The 25,929-nt window shown below is 40.0% G+C and overlaps 1 protein-coding gene across 1 annotated transcript; it reads right to left on the reverse strand.

Moving 5' to 3' along the window:
- Positions 1 to 3,757: 3,757 nt before the first annotated feature.
- On the reverse strand, positions 3,758 to 25,647 carry rfx3 (regulatory factor X, 3 (influences HLA class II expression)). The gene is made up of 17 exons (XM_047372216.1): positions 25,513 to 25,647; positions 19,387 to 19,502; positions 19,211 to 19,296; positions 17,379 to 17,637; positions 13,956 to 14,030; positions 13,486 to 13,667; positions 13,236 to 13,355; positions 13,029 to 13,153; positions 12,108 to 12,223; positions 10,708 to 10,823; positions 10,454 to 10,608; positions 10,271 to 10,368; positions 10,020 to 10,169; positions 9,719 to 9,927; positions 9,493 to 9,646; positions 9,281 to 9,323; positions 3,758 to 8,122 (listed from the first exon to the last, which is right to left on the reverse strand). The coding sequence occupies exons 2-17, from the start codon at positions 19,495 to 19,497 to the stop codon at positions 7,842 to 7,844; spliced, it is 2,280 nt and encodes a 759-aa protein (XP_047228172.1). The 5' UTR covers positions 19,498 to 19,502; positions 25,513 to 25,647; the 3' UTR covers positions 3,758 to 7,841.
- Between the last annotated feature and the right edge of the window lie 282 nt (positions 25,648 to 25,929).

The raw sequence follows: 25,929 nt of genomic DNA on the forward strand, positions 1-25,929 counted from the left end.
TGAAGTTTGTATATATTATATCAGGTACTATACATTATCCGAAAGGGTGAGAAAAATCACAGAAACCACTAAAGTCAACATATCCGATAAAATATTCACTAAATGAACAAATAATTAGCAAACAAATAAATATAACTTCTTTTTTTTAGTTTGAGATACACATTTGGGTGAATTAAAAGGCTTCCCCAAATGCCGCTCGCTTGATGCTCGTCCCAACATCGAAGCAGCGTGCTACAGATGGCCACGACTCACCACACTGTCAAATGGCACCTAACGAATCTCAAAAACAGGTCACAGCATTCAGAAAATATTGGACAAAGAAATCACAATCAGAAGAAAACAGAGTTTTTTTTTTTTTTTGTATTAACGGGAACTCTCCTGATGCTTTTAACACTTCTATACATGAACAATGTTTGCAGGTACTTATCTGTGTGTTGCTAGGTTATAGTGTTCCTGCAGGGCGTTACATCCAGTGACTAATCAGTAGGTCTGAATGCAACTGATTAGAGACAGTCTTTTCAATTGGCAGCCCCTGTCTAATGAGATGACTGCTATTTAGACCAAGTGGAGCCCACCACAGGCCCAGTAGTCTGCGAGGTCATCTGCTGCAGCCGGGGCGAAATGAAAGGCACCAGAACGTCCTGTGGTTCAGTGAAGCAATTATATCAAATCGATTTCAAAAACTTGTCACATTTATGGTTTTGGAACTGGACTGTTTTCCTAAAAACAAATCAAGCATAACACCACTGGCAGCAATAACATCAGTCCAGAGGTAACCTGGCAGGTTTCAGTTGAACTATACAGGTGCATATTAACTGATTAAAATATCACAGAAGAGTTCATTTATTTCTGTAATTCAATACAGAGTTATTATAAATCGTAACATATTTGATTTGTGTTAAGTTTGGCTTACCCCTAATGAAAACAAAGTTCAATTGTTCAGAAAGTTTAAATATTACATAAGACCAATTTAAAATAGAGGATGTTTAATACCTAAATGTTACGTTATGACTTACAAAACCATGGGAGAGACACTGATGACTTGTCAGTCCCTGGCACCCACCACAAGGGAGGTAAGTGTAAATGTAAATGTCATTGCTAAAGAAGCAGGCTTGTCTCTGAGTGCAGTGTCTAAGCTTAATTGTGGAAAGTTAAGTGGAAGGAAAAAGTGTAGTAAAAGCTACAACTGTCACATTCCTTAGCTACTCCTGAACGAAAGACAACATTAAAAGCATCCTAACTGGGCAAAGGATAAAAAGGACTGAACTGTGGCTCAGTGGTCCAAAGTTCTCTTTCAGGAAGAAAGCAAAGAAAATTCTGAATCGCACTTCAAAATTAAAGCCCCAGAGTTGGGAGGTTGATTGGAGATGTACAAAATCCAAGTCTTCGTTTGAGGACCAGTGTGAAGTTTTCACAGCCAGTGATGACCTGAGGAGCCATGTTCTCTGCTAGCGTTGATCTACAGGTCCTTCTCAAAATATTAGCATATTGTGATAAAGTTCATTATTTTCCATAATGTCATGATGAAAATTTAACATTCATATATTTTAGATTCATTGCACACTAACTGAAATATTTCAGGTCTTTTATTGTCTTAATACGGATGATTTTGGCATACAGCTCATGAAAACCCAAAATTCCTATCTCACAAAATTAGCATATCATTAAAAGGGTCTCTAAACGAGCTATGAACCTAATCATCTGAATCAACGAGTTAACTCTAAACACCTGCAAAAGATTCCTGAGGCCTTTAAAACTCCCAGCCTGGTTCATCACTCAAAACCCCAATCATGGGTAAGACTGCCGACCTGACTGCTGTCCAGAAGGCCACTATTGACACCCTCAAGCAAGAGGGTAAGACACAGAAAGACATTTCTGAACGAATAGGCTGTTCCCAGAGTGCTGTATCAAGGCACCTCAGTGGGAAGTCTGTGGGAAGGAAAAAGTGTGGCAGAAAACGCTGCACAACGAGAAGAGGTGGACCCTGAGGAAGATTGTGGAGAAGGGCCGATTCCAGACCTTGGGGGACCTGCGGAAGCAGTGGACTGAGTCTGGAGTAGAAACATCCAGAGCCACCGTGCACAGGCGTGTGCAGGAAATGGGCTACAGGTGCCACATTCCCCAGGTCAAGCCACTTTTGAACCAGAAACAGCGGCAGAAGCGCCTGACCTGGGCTACAGAGAAGCAGCACTGGACTGTTGCTCAGTGGTCCAAAGTACTTTTTTCGGATGAAAGCAAATTCTGCATGTCATTCGGAAATCAAGGTGCCAGAGTCTGGAGGAAGACTGGGGAGAAGGAAATGCCAAAATGCCAGAAGTCCAGTGTCAAGTACCCACAGTCAGTGATGGTCTGGGGTGCCGTGTCAGCTGCTGGTGTTGGTCCACTGTGTTTTATCAAGGGCAGGGTCAATGCAGCTAGCTATCAGGAGATTTTGGAGCACTTCATGCTTCCATCTGCTGAAAAGCTTTATGGAGATGAAGATTTCATTTTTCAGCACGACCTGGCACCTGCTCACAGTGCCAAAACCACTGGTAAATGGTTTACTGACCATGGTATCACTGTGCTCAATTGGCCTGCCAACTCTCCTGACCTGAACCCCATAGAGAATCTGTGGGATATTGTAAAGAGAACGTTGAGAGACTCAAGACCCAACACTCTGGATGAGCTAAAGGCCGCTATCGAAGCATCCTGGGCCTCCATAAGACCTCAGCAGTGCCACAGGCTGATTGCCTCCATGCCACGCCGCATTGAAGCAGTCATTTCTGCCAAAGGATTCCCGACCAAGTATTGAGTGCATAACTGTACATGATTATTTGAAGGTTGACGTTTTTTGTATTAAAAACACTTTTCTTTTATTGGTCGGATGAAATATGCTAATTTTGCGAGATAGGAATTTTGGGTTTTCATGAGCTGTATGCCAAAATCATCCGTATTAAGACAATAAAAGACCTGAAATATTTCAGTTAGTGTGCAATGAATCTAAAATATATGAATGTTCAATTTTCATCATGACATTATGGAAAATAATGAACTTTATCACAATATGCTAATATTTTGAGAAGGACCTGTACTACGTCCAAATCAGAAAAGCTGTCTAACCACTTCATGCTTCTCTCTGCTGTCAACCTTGATGGAGACGCAGAGTTCACTTTCCCGCTTAACTTGGTAACAGCCCCCACTGCCAAAGGTACCAACACCTGCTTTAATGGGCATGGTATCACTATGCTTGATTGATCAGCAAACGGACCCACGGAGAATCTATGAAGGATTTCTGAGAAAGTTACATTTTATTGTTTTTATTAGCTGTAAGCCATAAACATGAAAATGAACAGAAATAATGCTTGAAATATCTCAGTCTGTGTGTAATAAATCTGAGTTTCACTTTTTCAGTTAAACTAATGCAACATATCAACTTTTGAATGACATTCTAATTTATTGAGATGCACCTCTATGAGATTTAAATTAAACGTGGGGGAAATGGTTAGATCGCTGAGGACGTTATTTCCAGCAGCACATGGCAGCTGTGCTCGAACCAGAAAGCACTTCAAATTTAAAAACGGCACACAACTGAGATCGAAACAAACAAACACCTTTTAGGCACTAAATATAAATCACGATCCACATTGTTTGGTTAAAATATGATAAGGAAGCTGAGATTAATTAAAGAATAGTAAAGAAGAGCTGTAACCATGTCATACGAACAACAGAAAAAGTATTTTGTAACTGTTGATTCAAGACTGAGGGCCTTTAGAAAACATTTAGAGTATTGTTTTCTTTAATTTAGTGAGTAAATCGAGAAGACGTGGAGACATTACAGTCTTAGATCCTTTCATGCTTTAAGCCACCGTCTCCACTTTGAGATTATTGCCTGAACTGGAACCGTTTCATAGAGTAAAATGGGTACAAAAAAGTGTAAAAGACAAAAGAGAAAAGGCCTTCAACTTGCAGCTACACACAGCATAGTTCAATGTCTTTTTTTGAGACTTTAGCAATCCCTTACAAATAAAATGGATGAGCCAGATCTTAACGCGGCCATTTCCTAGATCTGGTCAAATTTTTCAAGTCAGCACGATCGAAGTAAGAACCTGACCGCCAGGATTTTCCTTTTCAAATTCCTCCAACAAAACAAAACATCTTGGAGTCCGCCGACTCATCAACATAAATGACACAAAGCATTTGCACTTTCCCACCCTATTCAATGTTGAGGCCCATCCAAGTTGCACAAAAACAAAACAGTTAAACCACCTGTGCACTGTTAATAACACAAAGATTTGTACTTACAGCAAATACAGTGCTACCCCACCTCCCCTTTTCTCTTTAAAACCATACAGAGAAAACAAAGAATAAACAAAACAACCAACCTTCTGCTCTTTCTGTACAGTAGCTTCACGCTTTGCAGTGGGATAATTTCTTATTTATCCTCAGATGCCATTGCAACGTTCGCATAAGCACTTTTAACAGAAACGCAATAAATATCAATAAATAAACAGTTTGTGGAGAAATGTTACAGACAAGCATCAAAAAAACAACGGCAAAAACGTTTTAGCAAAAACAATAAAAAAAAAAAAAGAAGAGGTTCCTACAAAGAGGATTAATCTCAATATTCCCCATAACGTAGAAGGCTATAACAATTCAAGTATAGTTGTAGTCTAAGGGGTCAAAGGTTACGGTTCCTAGCAAAAATATTTATGCACCTCCAACTATTTCCACATTTTATTACATTACAACCACAAACATCTCCCTATTTAATTAGGACTTTATGAAACACAGCAATATAAGGTAATGCATCATTGTGGAGTGGACCAAAAATGATAAAATGATCCACAAATCTAAAACCTGTGGCTTCCCTATAATAACCATAAACAATAGCCTATAACTGAGGGTGTTTTCACTCCTGAGGTGTTTGTTTGTGTAAATGTGAACACAGCAATCGCACTAGGGCGCGGACCAAAACAACCGTACCGAGCCCTTTTAGACGAGGTGGTCTCGGTACGATTCTTAAACTCTAGAGGGGTTGTTTTGGGAATGTGATCTGCAGTGATCCACTGCAGATCAGGTGGGATAATCTGTTGACAGATTAACTATGGGTCCTATACTCCACCTATATAACAGTGGAAAGAACAAATCCATTGTTGGAAGAAAGTTTGCAGTTTCAGAACCAGGTAAAAGGTGGCTTTCTGGTCAGCCAAAATGAGGCCAAAGTAAAAAATGTTGTCCTCTGACGGTGGCAGCATCATTTTGCGCAGATACTTTTCTTCCACAGTAACAAGGGGTCAGAGTTGATGGGAGAATGGATGGAGCTAAATACAGGGCAATCCTGTAAGAAAACCTGTTACAGGCTGCCGATGACTTGAGCCTGGAACAGAGGTTCCCCTTCCAGCAGGACAACAACCCTAAACATACAACAAGAGCTACAATGGTTCAGATCAGGGGATCTCAACCCTGGTCCTCAAGGCCCACAGCCAGATGTGTCTCTGTTCCAGCATACTTGATTCAAATAACTAGCATTACTGTCTCAGCATGCCATCAAGTGCTGCAGAAGCCTGTTAATTACTCATTCATTTAAACCAGGTGTGCGTCAACTAAAACATACAGGAGAGTGGGACCTGAGGACCTGGATTGGGAACCAGTGGTGTTAGGATGGCCAAGTCCAGTCAAAGTCCAGAAGTCTATTCAGAATCAAATCGAGAATATGATGTTCACAGATGCTTTTCATCCAGTCTCACTACGATTGAGCTATTCTGCAAAGAAGAATGGGCAAAGATTTCAGTCCCTTGATGTCCAGAGCTGGTAGGGCGAACCCCAACCGACATGCAGCTGTGAACGCAGCAAAGGCTGCTCCGTCTGGCTGAATAAAAGTGCACGGCACACTTTTCAGATATTTATCTGTAAAATCTATCCAATCCACAACTATGCACTAATTTACTTTTAGTATCCCCCTATAAGACAAAGTAAAGCTTGTGGTAGTAAGGTTGCAAAATGCTGAAGGAGGTATGAATACTTTTGCAAAGCGCTGTAGTTCCCAAGCTGTTCATATTTCACAGTCAATGAAGTAATTACAGATGAGCTACCAAAAGAAACATTCACGTCTTAACAATCAGATCAAAACACATGAAAAGCAACAAATATATTTAGTGTATCATCATTTCATATACTATACATATATATTTATATATATCTATATATCTTTATATCTCTGAATATTAGAAAATATCTACTTTTGGTCCACTGTACAAAGATGGGCTCTAAACAGGGAACAAAGGGTTAAGCATTTGATGGGCTAAAAACTGAAATTTAAAGTACATCAGAGGTGAGAGGAAAGCAATGCAGGTTTTCTCCTCTTCGCGTTGAGATTTGTGCAGTACAGTGGTGTGTGTGCATTAAGGTTTGGTGACTGTGCTGCACGCATCAAAGGGTTGGCACCACCGGTTTGAGGTAGGGTGACTGATGGATGTGTTCCAAAAACATACACACACACACACACACACACACACAGATGAAGGGTATATGAGCACATAAAAAGCACAGCACAGACCCAAGAAAACAAAGTCAAAGACACACACCCACGCAGACACACGGTCACTTCATCCGATGACAAAGGCTAAATGTGAGAATAGGCCTCAAGAAGGCAGAGTGAGGGCAGGACAAGGCTAAAACTGTGACTCAGATAGGTTCAGAAGTAAAAAAAAAAAAAAAAATCAAAGAACTGATGAGCCGGCCCAAATCCAGCCACGAGTCACCAGAAAGCCAAATCTGCGGCTGGGCAACCTCAGTCAGGACTACGCGGACGAGCTGCATTTAAGGATAAGGCACTATGATAAAGCCGAGGTACATTGAATCCCTGACATTCTATATAGTTTTTTTATTCTGCGTCGCAACATGGCACTGCGGGACAAGGGACAGCATCCGTGTGGCATCGAGAGCTTCCTCTGGTGGTTGTATTTTTGGTCCACTGCAAACTTAAGAAATTTCATTAAGTGAGAAACTGCAAAAAGCAGGGGAACATAGCCGCCAGGTTTCTTTCAAGATTACGTCACGTAAACCACATTACGTTGCATCTAAAAAGGCAAGCATTATGCATGCTGTGCATTAAAAAGCTTTTTTTTCCATTTCATCCCCAATCTCATCTGTATACACAAAAGCAGCAGTACAGGTCTTTTTTTTTTTCATATCGCTAAGAGATGCAAATGTTTTTGTGCAAGTGGCTACCATAGAACTGTCAACCCGAAGTTTCCCATCATTTCTACAATGCACATAAACTGACCCTTTGTTTTCTAGCTACATACAATACTCAGAAACATCTCCTTCGATCAGAAGTCTATCAGGATGTTGACAGAAATCAGAAAAGACAAAAGAAATTCCATGAAAACAGACCACAATGATAGCACCATGAGTTTAGAGTAATAGCAATCGAAAAGAACAGCAAAACTATGTACAACAGGTGGAGTTTTTGAGTGAGTCAATGCATTTTGCTCTACTGGGACTAGTGACATGGATTTGAGCTCTGAGACATCAGCAGTTTGAAGGAATAAAACCCTTCTGTGAGCACAGACAGAAGCGTTAAATCATGTCTGAAGAGGAAACATTTAATGGCGCACTCGAGTCCCTTCACCTCCAGGTCCCTTCCTCAGACTGAACAAGGTGACTACACATCCAGAATCCAAACGGACAAGGACAGAGCACATCTTGGCCAGAGTGTCACTCCTCCACCTACTATGCTGGATAGAGTGCAAACAGAGACAATGCATGTAAAAAGATGCAGACATCTAGACGTAAAGAGTGAGATGTGGAGAGTGAGACGGTAAAACTAGGCAGACAAGGTGAGCTGTGCCCTTTGACCCTCAAACGGAGGCGTAAGTGTTGCCTGTGGTGCTGCAGTGGCGGATGGTGGGAGTCCCAACAGAGGGCGTTAGGATGTGTTCAGTGTGGTCCTGCAGAGGCTGTGGCAGTGAGTGGAGAACACTCTGCTGGACGACGCCCACCACAGGGTGGGACCCGTCCTCCAGTCCCCCGACCTGGATCACTTGGATTACCTCATGCTCCGGCTTCTCCCGCTTGGCGAGAGGTTCCCCGGACTCCTCCGTGTCCTCCTCTAAGTCGCTGTCCATCCCGCTAGTTTCATCTAGACAGAACAAAGAGGCACATGGAGAAAAATTCCTTCAGTTTAATATTCAGCGTTGTATTCTTGGTTCTAATACTTCATACAAAGTTTACATAAAATACTAAAACTTAAAATGCCAGGTTTGATTTAGTGTAATGCGTTCATCGTCATCATCAAGCAAATCAATGATGGCAGTCTACTTTTAATCTTTACACCCCTAGATGTTGTTTTATCCTACTTTACCTTGCAGTACTTTGCAAACACCAACTCATATACGTTTAATTAGGATTTGACATGATAAACCAACAAAAGTAGATTATAACTGAGATGCTGAAGGACAAGGATACATGGTTCTCCATTTAAAAAATTTTTTTTTACTAATTAAAAATCTGAAATTCACACTTTTTAGATTTTGGAAGACATGCTGAAACTACAGCTGCAAATCTTAAAAACCTTGTTGTCTCTCTAACCGGCTTTTTCTTTGGAAAACAGTACAAGCTCAATCTGATTAGGAGGAGGAGGTCCAAGAGCAGAAAGTCTTGCAGCAGATTCTTATTTGGATCTAAATCCTTACATTACAGCTCTGACTGTATGTTTATTGTTCTCCTGCTGGAAGGTGAACCTCCAGCCCAGTCTGAAGTCTTCAGCAGCCTCTAATAGGTTATCATCCAGGATTGTCAAGTATTTAGCTCTCTCAATCTTCCTGTCAACTCTGACCAGCTTCCCTCTCCCTGTTGAAGAAGACCATTCCCACAGCATAATCCTGCCACCACCATGTTTCACATTTAGGCCGACAGCCAGGTCTTGGTAGCTGTGCTTTCCTTTTTTATATGATGGATGGCGTTGGTAAAAATCTCCACTTTTGAAAGCACTTAAAAAAAAAAAACGTTTCACCTCAGCATAAACTGCTTTTCTATTTGTAGAAAAGAGGTGCAAATGCAGCAGAACATGTCTGTATTGCTAAATATGTTAGTATAGATGGGGCCTCAGTCTGGAAAAGTACGACCGTTTTAACTGGGTATCTGTAGAAATTTCTACATGTCCTAAAGACTCTTTCACAAACTTACTTCTAACATATTTTAGTTAAATCTGTTTGTGGTAGATCAGACAATCTTAATTTTAAGGAGGTACAAAGTAGGAGCTAGTGTGGAGACTTGGAAGGTATTGTTTTGTTCTTACCTTTATCCATGCTAGCGAGGGATAAGGTGTGGAGGTTGTCAAACTGAAATAAGAGAGTGATAAACAGAGGAGATATTAGTGGTTCTAAAGTTGTATCCATAATAATGAACATAAAAAAACAGATACATGGCATCTGACATTTAATATAATGCATGGCGGTTAAATGGGCAGAATCCCATGGGGGGTGGGAGCAGATGCTGCAGCAGCTGTACCTCGCCCATGACTCCAATGGGTGTTTCTCCAGTAGCTTGAGCCACCCGGTGTTCCACAAGGTAAAACATGTACTCATCATACAGCAGGCGAATCAGGTGAAAGGAACCAAAACTGGCAGCACTACGTAGGGTCAGGTCTCTGATCACCATAGAGCTACAGAGAAAAACAATGTAAGTAAACATGAAATTCATACTGACTCTCTGAATTCTGAAGTCTTTTCCAGACCTGTAAAAGGACCACTTGAGCAGGAACTGTCGAGCTGCTCTGGGGAAGCTGGGCCGGTGCTCGTAAGGCTTGAGCACCTGGGTAACCACGTTGTCCAGCCAGGCTGCCCATTGCTCCAAAGAGCTTTGCTGCTGCAGGGTGGCTTTGAAGTCCTGCTCCAAGTGCTGGACCACGCCCTCCTCACACTGGCACACCCAGGATGCCTGCTCCTGTACAGGAACAGGAAGAACAAACCAGGGGTCTACGCATGGGTGGATAAAAGCAACGTATGTCAGACGAGACCACTCAGAACCGCTCGGACCTGTACGTTTGCAAAGTCAACGCGGTTGAGATCATTCAGCATCTGGTTTATTTGGGATGTGTTCTGCAACACGGCACGTGCCGCCTGAGCCAGGTGGTTCAACGATGTATATCTGCGCAACGTCTGCGCAAAGGCACTTACAGCGGCAATCTGCAACATGGATGCACAGAAGTGCTCAGGTTAGAACTAAAGATAGACAACATCAAGTACAAATTTCACATATTTGTTATATATATCACTGCAAAGCTTACCTTGGTCTGGATCATTCTCTGTGGAATGGCATTCATGGCATTACTAAGCCAGCCTTCCAGGCTTTTGGCAAAGTTGCGAATGGCTTGAGTCAAGGCACCTGGGAACAAAAGATGACCCACAATCGTTAATACCGGACCAGATTCATCAGATAACTCTGAGTGGTCTCTGTCGCTGTGACTCACTGGGAATGGGTCTCAGGACATCAGGAATAAGGATCTCCACGAGGGCCTGGTACATTAAATGGTCACAGGTGCTCATCCACTTAAGAACGGCCTCGTTCCTGCACAGCGCCAAAAGCTGTGCTCGAGGGAGCCGCGCTTCTATCTCACTTATGCTGCTGCAGAGGGAGCAAGCCTCATTTACAAGTAACTCCTCTAAAACAATCGGTTTAACCTTAAATAAATGCAAACGTGTCTCACAAAGAGCTCATCCTCACCTGTTTTCTGTTACTGTGGCGCCCTCTACTGTGTCAGGAGGAGAGTAACGCCAAAATGTCTGCCACAGCTTCTCAATTAGGCTGAACTGGAGGTTGACAACAACATCCAAGATAGCCTGAAACACATCAAGAAAAATAACTCCAGACTGCAAAGTAAACCCAGTATGGTTTACGGGAAAAATACTTTCAAGTGTCCTTTAACAGCTGTAGAAGCAGAAAAGCTTAAAACATTGATTCTGCAATTTTTACACCATGGCACCTCCTTAAGCTCCTATTCCACACAGACCTTGAATAACACGAATCGCCAAAAATGCTGAAATCTTGAAAGAATACTTAGTTGAATTATAATAAGCTAGTAGCTGAGTCATATTTCATTTTTAGTTAGTTCTTGAAATGCTTGAGCCATTTGGAATCCATGGCAAACGTTTAGAGCTGCTCAAAGTTTTGGTGCAGAACTCCCGAACCCAAAACATCTCAGTTATGTCTTAACTATTTCATAGATCCTTCTTAAGTATCGTAACAGATCCCTAATGGATTCGTAGGCATTCATTTGTGTTCTTAACTCAATCAGGGATTCATGAAGCAGTGTCTTGACCACTCAGGGCCATTGTACCCCTAAAACTGCTCAAATCTCTCTTATACTCCTTGAAAAAATAAAAATTTTAACAAATTAAAATAAAACAAGGTAAATTTCATGTTTTAAAATTTTGCTTCTTGTTACATTTTATGTAAAAAAATAATCACTTCAATTAAAACATTTTAACTTCTAAATATCAACAGTCATCACTCACTTAACGTTTCTAATCCCTTTTTATTATATCTTGACAATTTACCCTTATCTATCATAGCTGTGCCGTAACTGAACCTTACAGTGTCACAGATTGGACCCGAATATTTGCAGAATTCTAAGAATTCTCATGAATCCTAAAATATAGCAATTCCGTATCATTTGTGGTCTGTGTGGAATAGTAGCATTAAAAATGAGAAAACCTTTTACTTTTCCAGCTAAATGGGGTAAACATTGGGAGAGTTTTGACATATACCATCAAACTATAAAGAGAAAATGAAGCTAGAAAGGCAGCCTACATTTTTTACTTCGAAGCAAATTACTCAAACCTTTTTAAAATATGCTTCTATATTTACAGTATTATTGGCCTTTTGCAGCTAGGTTACCTTTGAAAAACTAAAAACTAACAAAACTACTGACTAATGACAGGAAAACAAACACAGAACTATGACAGAATGATAAATAAAACAAAACATATCTCAAAGTATTTAAAATGCTATAAGAGAAAAAACAAATCAATATCACAGACCTGTACATGGGATGCATAGCCATCTTTAAGAAAGGTTTCATGCTTTGTTCTTGCACAGAAAACAAAGAATCTGCTTTGTCTAACCTCACAGTGCTCTCTGTAAAGGGACTGGAGAGCTTTCACATCCTCTGTACTGATGTTGTCCATATTGCTCTGACCCAGGTCCAGCTCTACAAAATCAGGGAGGGCCCGCGATGCATCTGTCGAAAAACAAAAACTTAATAAGCACCACATGATCCTATATGAGCCACATATAGTCACTATATACACAATATTTGTATTAGAATAGAATAAAAAGTAAATTTACAACCGAATACTTCAAAACACAAGTAATTCAATGTGGTATGATTTATTAAACAAAGTTAAAGTACAAATGGAGAAAAACTTGAAGAGTACACCCTCGCTGCTTCTAGAGCCTTTAAGAAGGAAACTAGCAGCCAGCTGCACCATGTTATAGAGGAAAGAGCGAAAAAGGTGGTGAATCAAGTTGCAATGGCCCAGTCAAAGTCCAGATATTTACCCGATTCAAAAGCGGTGAAAATACCTGCAAAACTCAATAAACTGAAGCAGGTTAACGTTTCGGCAGCTGAAACTGGTTCAAGAATCAGGATGCACCCATTTCTTCCCATTTAAACAGTTTTTCTATTTCAGCTTCAGCGTTGGTTAATGGTAGAGACGAATATGTTGCTGGTTTTTGTACACTTGAAGTTAGATTTAAACATGTTTTTAGAATCTGGTAAAGAACACATCATTTTATTATGTCCTGATATTACATTATTACTTTTATCTTATTCTAACTCATGTTTTTCCAATATGTTTGTAATTTTATACTTTTACAGTTTTTTTAAACTATTTTAAACATTGTAAATTAGGTTTTGATTTGTTCATCTGCCTAATCCAATCTAATGGACACAATCTCAGGCTTGAAAGACTTGACAGTATGTGATCATCTTAAAAATAGAAAAAACATTCAGTGTTTTTCAACTTAGTTGGAAAGCTGCTGACCAAGGAACTGCTGGTGGTGCTGGCTCTGTGCAATGACTGTCTGCTCTGCCGCTCCAGGATGGTGCTGCCCCCCACTTGTGTAATTATCTGCGGAGCCACTGTCAAACTTCTGCACTGGCTTGAACCTGAAACCACATGGTAAACCTTATTATCTCTAACAACTATGATTGGTACCGCAGCAGGTGCTGCAGGATGAACACGTTCTACCTCTGTTTCTGCTGAACAGGCTGCTGCCGGAGCGCCATGTACTGCATGTCTTCTTGAAGTCTGTTGAGCGGGGAATCTGGTTTCACGCGTATACCGTAGTAATGATATTTCGAATTCCCTCTGCAAAACAAAATCGAAAGGTAAATGCACTGAAAATGAGTTGATGTATGCAGAAAGTTTTAGTCTCAGCTGGAAAAGGCTCAAATAAATATGTAGGTGATATTTAAAGAGAAAGACAAAAATAGCTAACCTTGTCCCGAGGCGCCTTGTACGGAGTCCCATGAAGATGGAGCGGATGAGTTTGCCAAAAGATGCTGCATTTACAGGGTCCAGTTTCTGCTCCTGGCAGTGGCGCAGGTAATGATTATAGAGGGTGGATCGTGGTAGACTTACTCCCTCTGCTGTCTCATAGTTGTCCAGCAGCCACTGGAGCTGCAACAGGGAAAATGTGTTTTTTAACTCACCATTAAACACTGCCACACAAAGAACTTCATGTATCTTTCTGTAAATCTGACGCTGCTCCATGACATCGTTTTGCAAAAGCTTCTATTGCAGCCAGTACTTTAAAAGCAACACTAGCATATAAAAAAAAAAAAAAAAAAACAGCAAGCGCCGCACAGAAGTGAATCTACAAAGATAGGAAAAAGGAAGAACAGCGAAAGAGGGAGACTTGCAAACGTTAAGGTTAGGCGAGAGTGTGCGTTTAGACAAGCAACTTACATGGCTGTTGAGCAGCGAGCTTCTCTGACTGGATAAACCCTCAGATTTTTGGAGTGTCTCAATCGCCATTTCAATCTGATAAACCACGAAGCACAGGACAACAAAATGTAAGAGGGGGAAATCAAAACCGAAGCAAGAAAACTAAAGAGCTGGTTCAAACAAATTACTGGCATTAGGCAAAAATAAAGAGAGTCTAGTAAAGATCGCAAAGCAAGCACCACTAATCCCAAGCAGAGCAGGAATACTTGCTAAGTCAGGAAAATCTTTGTTTAGCAAGGAACCAGGCAAATATAAACCAAAAACAGTATGGCTAGAGTTTTAATAAAAAGAAAGGACACCCATTTTTAATTCTAGGAAATTATTCATCAGGATATAATAAAAATGATCTGGTTTTAACAGATTCAAAAAGTATTCAAGTATAACCTAAAGTGTACAAAACAAACAAAACATCTTACTGTCAAAATGGAAAATATAGAGAAAATCAACCATGCAGCCTCGTTAGGATTTAAAAGGGAAAGTAGCAGCGAATTGCTGCAAAGCAATTGCACTTGTAAAATAATCAGTGAATGTGACCTCTCTCTGTTAAAGCAGGTGTTTTAAGTTTGCTGAAAACTCCTGATGCTCGAGGTCAGCAACGCTTTCAGTCAAGTGGTCTACAGAATACAGGGATGTGTGATACAAGCAATGATCTCAGGAAATCAATTGTTACTGCCCATCACTGTGAAGGATGGTTTAAAAAGGTCCAAACAAGAATAAATCCATTTTTCCACAGTAAGAAAGCATTATTTACAGACAGGAAACATTTAAGACCATTTCCAATCCACTTAAAGAATGACCGAGCAAATTCAACAAAAGGTCAGATTGAGCTATTCAGTCTAAGGTTCTATGTTAGAGTCTATGACAGCACAATTACAAAAAGACTGAATAAGTCTGGCTTGTTTGGTTGGGTCTCCAGGAGAAAAACTCTATTGCCTAAAAACAATATTCAGTTCAATTCAGTTTGCAAACCTGCATCTGAATGAACCACAAGACAGATGAGACCAAAATAGAGACTTTTGGTCGTGATGCACAGCAACATGTCTGGTGAAAACCATACAAATAACTTGTACCAGCTGTCAAGCATGGTGAAAGAAGAGGGGTGATTTGGGCTTGGTTTGCAGCCTTGGGACTGGGTCAACTGGTAGTCATTCAGCGGACCATGAACTCCTGTCGATCAAAGTATGCTACAGTAAAATAAGAGGGCATCTGTCTGAGAACTAAAATTTGGCCCAAACTTGGTTATGAAAGCAATGCAGTATTGTTGGTTAAAGAAAAGGTGTACAAATTTCCACCATAACAACCTAACAGACTGATATTTATCGGTAGTCATTACAGCTCAAGGTGGCTCTATAAGATATTGAATCATTTGTTTACTTACTTCTTGTCTCCCACAAGGCATTTTCGCCTTAGTATTGCTTCAAAAATAATAAAAGTGTGTAATCTGTTATGTGTTTATCACACTTAAGGTTGGATCTTTGTCATTTTAGAACCCATTAAAGACCAGATCAGTTTTACCTTGTCCTGATACAGAAAACCGTAACACTTCACAAGTGTCGTCTTTTAACAGTGACTCTACACAGGACTCATCAAGCACACATCCACCCACCACAACTATAAAAGCTTGACTCAAAGACAAAGGAAGCTATGTGCAACTATTTGTGTGCATTTCAGGTAAATCTGTGTGTCTTTATTGCAAGTAAGATTATCCATACCTAACTCTACTCAAGATGACTCGAAGCTGCTGCAAGCAGAGCTGGGGACACACTACATGATTTTTTGTACGATTTTTACCCCCCCCCGTTTCCCAGTCAGGGAAAGTCTGCCTCAGTGTGCAGGAGTTAGGGACAGTCGGCAAGGCGGATCAGCACAAAAATCAGTGTGAGAGGACGGCGTTTGCAAGTGTGTGAGGGGAAACTCCAAATTCATGTTGCTAACAGCCAATTGAAAAGGAGTCTGGGACATGACATTAACTATGAGATGATTTTTTTAAACTGAAAACTGCATTCGTATCTTTACAATATAATCATAAATGAAAAACAAGTGTGGATTATACAAACTTAACTAAATGAGAAAAAAGTGTGAAAAAAAATGCGGACATTTAAATCTAAAATACAGCAAATAAACCAAAAATTTTAAAATTCTAACAAAGGCAAAAATGCTCTCAAATGAACAAGAGTCAGTATTTTATGAAACAAAGTGGTTTAATTTTTTGAATAAAATATTTTCCAATTAGAATAAAGATCATAAATTTTTAATTTTAGTTCACTTATACCGAGCCAAACATTAGAACGTCTGTTAAGAGAGAAATAACATGTTAAGATTAAAGGCGAAAGTCAAAGTCATTCCACAAATAAATAAATAAATGTAACAAATTCTCAACAAGAGTATATAAAAAAAAAAAATAATAAAAAAAACCACAGTCAGTAATATCTAAATTCAATTTTTATTTGAGAAATGAACTTGTGGGACAAACTTAAAAGGATTTTAAAATGGCATTTCTTTCATTTTATTGGGGACTGGAACAGAAATAGTCTGTCTTCTATTATCGCCACCTAGTGGCATGTCTGTTTACCCTACAAACTGTCAACCTGAGATTTTGATGCGCTCAGTTGGTTCGCAAAAGCATGTGGTTCGCGCTCCCTCCGCCAGTGCAGTTATTAAGTGTCTTCAGTCGTTAAAACAAAAATCTGCTGAAACCAGTCTGCCAGTGTGAACTCCCAAGTCTTTCCAAAATATGTGAGGACTGTGAAAATCGTATAGTGTGTCCCACTGGTTTATATTATTGTTTTTGTTGTGAACAAGTCACAGGACTACTAACATCACTACATAAGTGGAGCAGAAACTTCAGTCATAAGCCTTCAAATTATGCTCAAAATGAAATCAGAGCATTGCTCTTGTGTTGTGTATATTACTATATCCAAACATGCTATTAATTAGGAGTGTTTGCATCTGAAAATTTCTGATATTCTGATCCTTCTGCAACTTGTCTCTCATGTCTTAGCACCTCATTTCCTTCAGAGCCAAACACATCTAATTAAAAATAGTTATAAAGTGCTAAACAGTTCTTAGGAACATGTTTATGGTAGTTAGATCATTATATGAAGTTACACACAGTCTTTGTAGTCTTTGCTGAACACATAAGCAACGTGGGGTAAAACACGTTTCAAACCTATATAAAGAAGCAAAATGACACGTTAAGCTTTAATATGATGTGCCATTTCCAAGACTGGTGAACTACTTTGGATTAAACAGGAAAACAGGCAGAATAATGGAAACAGCATCTAAACTGATGAAGGCAGAAAAGGCATATTAACTATTTAGAGTTATACACACACCCGAATGTTTGAGCGAAAGCCCCATTTCCACAGGTGCAGCGCTACTTACAGTGGCTGGAGAGGCTCGAGCAGTCTGGGTGGCAGGATGGGGTCCAGCGTTATCCATCAGGTAAGCCCCAGAACTGCTGCTGATTACCTGACCCCCTGCCATACCCATGCTCATTCCTCCAGTGCTCCCTCCTCCATTGTTGGTCATGCCATGAGACGTCACCACAGTGGACACTTGCGATGAGCCGCCCTGTGTGTCAAAGTAGCTCCCTCCACTGTTCTGGCTGTAGAGCTGCGGCTCCGAGTATGTGTAGGTTCTTCTGTTCAGAGGAAAGGTCAGTAGTCAGATACATAAATCCTTATGAGGACTTTTGAAAGTGCATCAGCATTGTTAAGTAATAATAGGCTTTTCAGACATGATATACACAACTTTCATGGGCTCACATTCTGGTTACTGACCAGTTATCTGCCATTGCTCCTCCCTCTTTACATAAATGTACCTGCCAAGTCACATAGAAGGATATCGTGTTTGTGTACAATATGCATTTATGAAATTTGGACTGAGTTAGGTAGTTAACACATAACAAATAATCATTATTTATTTTAGCATACTGATCATGCTTTGGTTGCATGATCAGCATTAACAGGGGAAAGCCCACCGTTTGCTGCTGTAATCTAAGGAAGTAGCTCAAGATCAGTCAGACTGGATGGAGAGAATATGTGAGCAGCAATTTTCAAGTCTTACCAGTGATTATCAATTAACTTTAGGTCTGGACTTTGACTGGGCCATTTTATAACATGAATACCCTTACTCTAAACCATTGTACCATTTCACTGTGGCTCTGGCTATGTGTGTTTAGGGTCATTGTTCTACTGGAAGGCAAAAAAACCCCCCCAAAAAACTACACCCCGATTCTCAAGTCTTTTGTAGCATCTATTAGCAATTTGTCCAGGGTTGCCATGTATGTAGATCTATCTATCAATTTGTCAACGTCCCAGCGAAGGAAAAGCATCCTTACAACATGATGCTGCCACCACCATGCCTAATGGTGTGGAGCTTGTGTACTTAGGGTGACCACACATCGCATTCTGTATGTAGTCCAAATATCTGACCAATATAAATGCATGCCACACTTCTGAGATCGTTATTTGATAAAAAAGGCATTTTATTTTTCTCTCAGGACACAATTACATGACATGTTGTGTCAGTCTATCACATAAAATCCTAATAAAATACATAAGAAATGTGGATGAAAGCTACAAAGTTCTTCAAGGGGTGGGAATAATTTTGCAAGGCACGATATGCAAGCATTATTATACACAACTGACTAATTTCTCCATCACTGTGGCAGTCTAACAAGCTGCAGCACACACAAAACGTCTCATGGATGATGCAATATAAAGAGTCCATGCCTTAAAGGAGCACCATGTTGGCATTAGTCAAGTGCTTGCCCATCACTCACGAGCTCCCCTTACAGACGTCTGTGTCTCTCTGTGTTTTTGCATACACTGATGTGTTTGTGTTTTATCACAGTAGGACAAACACATATTGAACTTGTTTGTCGATTATGTGTGTAACCTCGTTCTTTACACGCAGGGGACCGTTTTATAAAATTGTCTCTTGAGAAAAAAACAAAAACAACTGGCCTACTTTTGGTCATGTTCAGGGGACTGAATACAATAAGACATCCGACTGCAATCGCAAGAAAGAAAAACCAAGATAAGAAAGAGGAGATGAACAAAAGATAACCGTGCTTTTCTACAACATCATGTGCGTGTGGCATGAATGTTTACTCAAAGAGACTTGAAAGAAGAAAATAGGGAGATTCGGGCTTGAAGTGTTGACATTTTTGAAGTTGTGCAAGAGCAGAGCCGGGAAACACCCTGACTCACATGTTGCCGTTGGTGTAGACGCCGCTATTTTCCTCCACATACTGCACCTGTGCTGGGTAAACATGCACCTGTTGCACAGTCTGCGCCTGGCAAAACAAGGTGAAAAAGCGTGAAATTACTCAGGGAATTCGCTAAAAGTTGAAAAACACCCAAGGGCAAAACAAGCCAAGATGTACCTGCTGCTGCTGAACAGGAACCTGCTGGGTGGAGCCAGTAGGTTGGACAGGCACGGTGGTCTGGAGAGGGACGGTGGAGGTGGAGTCAGCGCCTGCTTCAGGGGTCTGCATGGCGCCTGAATGAGAAACAAAAACAGACCGTCTGTAGGACTGATAATAGTCTCGGGAACTGAAAGCTTACACAACTATTAACCTGTAAGCTTCACAGATGAATCATCTTTACAACGTTATAAAGATCATGCTATAATCCTAATGCAGTAAAAAGCTTATCCCTGATAGCCAATCACAACTTTTGTTTTCACAAATTCTTCAGGCCGTTTTTTTATGTTTGGTTTTGAACCAGCTGGATAAGCAGTAATAAAATCAGTGACATCAATACCAAAACAAATACAAAGTCGACGCTTCATCCACTTCCGTGCACTAAAAGTCAGATCTGTCAGGCATTGGAGAGGAAAATCTTTGTCCACAAATTTAGCATTTATCCACACTTCAGTTGGCTGAGGGCGGCTAAATGACAATTTAATCTTGGGAGAACAGGAAACGTGAAGTGTCACCATAAAGACCCTCGTCTGTTTTGCCCAAATCAATGCCAGTAAAAAAGCTGCTCGGGCCAACTGTACCCAAACACCTGTCTCGGCCCCATGGTACGCAATGTACTCAGGGACTCATGCATCACCGACACACGGTCTTGTCTCCACATTTGCAGCCATAAAACAAGTTAATATGTAACTAACTCTAAATAGATGCTGCCTCCCTTTCCTCTGCCACTCTGCACTTTCACAGGCTCAAAATCCGTTCTGACAAAAGACCCTGAACATCACAAAGGAAAACTCTCGACTTATTTGTGCCTTCTAAATATATAAAATATATTTGTCGGCGTTCTAATTACTGCTCCCTGTTTAAGTGAACGTGTCTGCAGGAAAGGACAACAGGACACGCTTAAGGTTAACCCATGTTTGTGAGTTAATAACAGTGTGGCTACCATCACCCATTCCTTCCAGGGAAAGGCCATCTCCTCCCCATCACAGTTTCCATGAATAAGCCTCTCTTGGTTAATTAAGCTGGCTCTCTTTAGAGCTTCAAATCACTCCAGGGACAGCTTGCCCCTTTCCATTACCTTCACAACTGCACCGGCCTGTTTTTTGCAGACTTTATTCATGTTGGGGTAGCAACAAAACTAGGTGTGACCTGAAAGCGAATGGATCACTAAAAAAACAGGGGATACTATTTGTCTTAGAGCATTTATCAACACAAAACCTTTAAGTATAACAGTTTGAACACTTTTGGAAAACTGTCTAGTAGGTAAAGGCTGTACCTACAACCAGTTTTATGATATACAAAGGTTTTAAACAGCAATAGCTTCAAAACTGCTAATATATGTCTGTCTGAGCATTTCGACAGTTCTTTTAATAAGATGCCAGAGAAAATAATAGTGACCGTGGTTTTATCCAGCTGTACAGAGCAAAACAGATAAATAGTGCTGCCCCACCCCCACCTGTTGCTTCACGATGCTGGTCAGCATTGGTCAGCAAAGAAAATGGTCAGCAATATGTGGGTTTATTGTAATCGATCCTCAGCCCAATATTCAGCGAAAGTAATGCAATTACATGTTTTCCTGATATTGCTTAGAAATAGTTCAGGTTGCGAAAAAAACTGACTCGTGGCTTTGTTGAAACTCCAGAACAACAGTATACTGTTCGGCATAATGAGCACATTCAGCTGAAAGCCACATTTAAATTTAGTAAGTGATATTTTTACATTATTACCAACATCCTTATAACTGTTCTAATCAATATGTTAGATTACTCTTGCAATTGTAGTAATATCTGTTAGTTTTTTGGTTTAAATAAATCTAATATTATGTTAAATAAAATTTTTTTTTTATATTATAGAAATACCATGATACTGTAAAACCATAGTATTTTTGGGGAGTTGCACCAATTTCTCAACCTGAACTGGCCAAAAACAACAATAATAAATTAGGAACCAAACCCATTTTCAATTTATAAACATATCGGTGAACAGCATACACTTCCCTGTACTAACAAAACAAAATCTGATGAAGATTAGGGAGATATGCTTTGATGCATAAATAAGGATAATCTTGCAGTTCCTGGATTCAAAACTACTAAGTCCATCAAAGAACCTTTTATGGGTTACAGCCGTTGGGACTAAAAAAAGAAAAATGCATTCAGAAGGTCAGACCTCTAAGAAATCAGGAAATCTGTATCGAACAAGAAAAACCCGATCGATATATCTTTCATTTTCTACTTAAAAGATATCAAACCTTGAGAATCTCATGCCTACTCATCCCTACTGTCTGTTTTTCGGCAAACCATCATTTGGCAGTTAAAAAAAAGTAACTGGGTTAATATTTGTAGTCTCAAGTTTTGAGAAGAACCTGTTAGATCAATCTGATATCATCAAGACAACAGAATTATTCTGGACCACTTCCTCAAGGTGTAACCCACACCTTAAAACATCCTAATACAAGAAAAAAGAAATCAGAGGGAGCAAAAAAATTGGACATATATTCCAGAGTTTAGTTTGAAATCTAAAGCACACAGCCCCAGCCGAGTCCATCTAATTGAGAAAAGGAGCCCCTGCATCACAGCGCACCCCTGTTGCCTCACCTCAGCCCCCTTCATAAAGACATGCACACACACCTCCTGCCACACCATTCAGGCACTCCCTTGTGGCCCACTTAAATGCTGTGCTCCACTGAGCAAGTGCAAGCCCTACAAAGACTCAGAGGAACAAAAGCCACCAAGGAGTGCAGCATTTTGCCTGAGTTACCTCCCTTCAATTTCTCCTGCTTACATCCAGGCCAAAAAAAAAAAAAAAAAAAAAAAGAAAATTGTGAAGCACAAAAGGTTCACAGTCGCAGCTACCAGAAAATACAAAGGACTACAATTTGCCTAAGTAATGATCATGCATGACAAAGTTGGAGGGCAATGAGTAGAGCCAAGACATGTGAGTAAGTGAACAAGACTGTGTGCATCAGAGACTAATTTTCCTTTCTTTCCCCCCACACAATGACTTGATCAGGTGTTTGTATAGCAGGAAAGCAGGTGGAGGGAGATATAATTTGGAGCTGGAGAGGTGGAGGGTATGCAAAGTAGTGTTTGTTTTGATGGGGGGTGGGGGTGGGGTGGGGTGGGGGGGGGGTTAAAATGACAGAAACCTGGAAGTGAGTTAATGTAAGGAGTTCTGATGCTGGTTTTAATGTAAGAAACTTTGCATCAGTATGTGTGGTACTGCAGAAATAAATCTTACCGATTTCAATTGAACTTTGTGCATGGACTAAAATGTTAAGTGTGACATAAATACTTTATTACAGCTAATAACAAAGGACCTTTTAATAGATGCATGTTTTTCGCTCCAGAATTTACAGATGGTTCATATACAAATGATCTTTTTTTAAATTAACAATTTACATAGCAGCAAGGAAGGCTGTGGAAAATATACAAAGCAAACATGCAGCGAGGCCATGGAAATGCCTGGTGGAATAATTGAATTAATCAGGTCCTCTTTAAGTGATTGGAAATGCAACAGGATCCAGGCAGCAGGTGGCATGGTACTATTTCTGCCCTCCTGGACTACAGGTAAGTGGTAACACGATCTGATAACTGGGAGTTCCTAACATCCTGTTTGATGTGGTCAGGGGGGTGACCCAATTTAGCTTAGATAGACGTCAATAAATAAACATCATTTTCTTGGATATTTTGATTCAGTTATAAATGACTCAGGTGTCATTAGGTCCAACTGAACAAGCATTTCTTCCTACAATGAGCAGTAACATGATTCATTCCTGAGATGACTACTTGTTCTTTGTTTACTGTTAAATACCACTTCTATTCTGTTGAGGACAAATTAGGTTAAATTGGGACGGTCTGGAGTCCCACACTAGTAGAGGCCCACCTGCTCTCTCTTTCCTTCTCTTCATCTCACAGCATGCACACACACACACACACACACACACACACACACATATACACACCTGTTTTCCCTCCTAATGGGAATCAGAGGGATAACCAGGTGAACAATAGACCCAGTGGACCCATGCAAGAGTAAATGTGATGCAACACTGAGAAACTTGCTCTAAAAAAGAAAATATTATCATTATCAATATAAAACTACAAAATAAAATAACAAAAGTTTAACACAGAGTTCAGAAAAACTTAAATGCAAATGTCCTATTCTCTTGGGAGAATAAGGTATATACCATCTTCTCCTTTAAACAGAACACAGGGGTTTGGCTGGGTCTTAAAAGGTGTGACATTTTAATATTCACAATTCTAAATATTTTCAGAGTTTCCATACTAGGTCCTAAATCAGATTTACCTAAGTGTTAAATATAACGGTTTGTATATGTATTCATCTTTCTGTCAAGTTTGTTTTTCCCCCAAACATTATGCAGTTTCTGTAGAAACTGGGTTATTGTATGTTTAGGTAATAAACAACCGTTGCATCTTGCACTAGCAGTTAATACAAGAAAAAAAAAAAAAAAGAGAAAAAGTATATTTAACATTTTGTTTGAAAACAGGAATTTCAATAGGTGACTGAAACCAGCTGTAAGTAACACTTGTGAAACTTTCTGCACTTAATAACTTAAACAAGTAATGCACCAATCAACTTTTTCATGTCTGATACTGATTTTGGGTTTTTTGGGAGGGTTTCTTTCAGTTCTCACTCGCCAATTCAGATTTGGACCACTTTCTTTTTTTTTTTTATTTACCTAAGGGCTGTAAATGCCTAAAAGACAAGAAAAAAAAAAGAAATAAAATATGCTTGAGCTATTTGAATAGAGGCAGTAGTTTGGTATTCAACTAAACATTTAGGAATTTTGAGATCACCCCCAATTTATGCAAAGCATTGGTCCCTACCCTTGATGTGGGGTTTACAGATTTGTTTTGGGAATGCTTAGTTTAATAAAAAAATAATGAAATATGATTTTTTCAGTATTTCTACTCTTGATCACCAGCCGATCAAGGGAGAACCGACCCATTCCAATTGCTGACTGATCGATGCATCTCCACTATTAAGTTAACTATTTTTTATTTTTGTAATATTGAAGGCCTTACACTTAACTTAAAGCCTGAGATTTGTGGTATACAGATTAATCTGATTTCCAGAGGGATACAATTTTATAGGATATTGCTCTCCTTTTCTCCATTAAAAAAGTGGTTTAATTTCTAGTGTGGGAAATGGGTATATATTTATATCTACATATAAAGAAAGTCCGCATAAATCCAGGTCTAATTGTATGACTATACAACTATAGGGCTATAATAACGTTTTAACGGGTTATTTTCCATTTTTGCAATTCAGGATAAATAAATCATTCACTAAACCATAAATATGGACAAATGGTAATTAACTTGGGCTTATGTTCCTTCAACCTGGCCCCTGCACAACTTAGCCCTGTGTAATCACAATGCTTATCACAGCCATCTGATTCCACAAAGAGGGCAGATGGAGAGCTAGCGAAGCTATCTTGCTGCCTAAGACAAAAGGGAAAGTAATGGCTTAGCTATTGTCAACCAGTTAGTGAGAGCAGGGTTAGCTCACAGCACTTTCTTCTTGCTAATCGCCGTTGTGATTTTGCACGGCTAAAAAAAAAACAAAAACAAAAAAACATAAACCACTCCAAACTCAAACTTGCAATCTCACCGCAACATTAGCCCCCAAAATGGAATACCCAACAGGCATTGTGAGGAAGGCATCGCTGGCGTTAGCAGCCTAGCAACAACAGACACCTGCTCCTGCTCCAGCTGACCAGTTAGCATCATTCACTAGCGCGAGAAAGCTGCTACCACTCAGCATGGCAACTTCAAACAGGAATATACACTTACAAAATGTTACGTCGAAGCTCTCCGTGAGCCTACAAATGTAGTTTCTGCTCCCCTACCTTAGTGAGTATCTACAGAGAATCTTAGCAAGCAGGCTAACACGTTACAAAGAAACACCCTCGGCTAGCAAACTACCCCAGCTATTATCCAGCAGAAGACAAAACACAAACCAGAGGCGCTTCTAAATCTCCTTCAAAAAGCAGTGACGGGACAAACCAGTTGCACCCGGGCTAACAAACAAACAAAGAAAAAAAAAAAGAAGTTTGAAGCAAACCTGAGCTGCGGACTGGTTGATGAAGATGAGGATGGTGGAGGAGGTGGTAATGATGGAGCGAGAGGTTGTTGTTGGTGGGTTACAGTCGCCAGGACTACGGGGACTATGGCGTTGCCTCACTGGGCAACAGTTGCTATAAAACTCATCGGCTGCGCGCAACCTTAGTAGGCAGGTGGGAGGGGATTTAGGCGCATATATATATATATATATATATATATATATATATACACGTTTACTCAGTTTATTACTTGCTTTCTTCTTTAGTTTTGTTATATTATCACACCTCTTAAAGGTGCAAGGTGGTATTGCGATTGATAATGTTAAACTGAAGAGAGACTATCTTTTTTATTTTAGTCATTTTTACCCAGAATTATTATTTAATTATTTTCCCATTCCTCATTTTTTATGCCTATTTTC

The sequence above is a fragment of the Girardinichthys multiradiatus genome, chromosome 8 (genome assembly GCF_021462225.1).
Source record: "Girardinichthys multiradiatus isolate DD_20200921_A chromosome 8, DD_fGirMul_XY1, whole genome shotgun sequence".
In the NCBI taxonomy this organism is placed as follows: Eukaryota; Metazoa; Chordata; class Actinopteri; order Cyprinodontiformes; family Goodeidae; genus Girardinichthys; species Girardinichthys multiradiatus.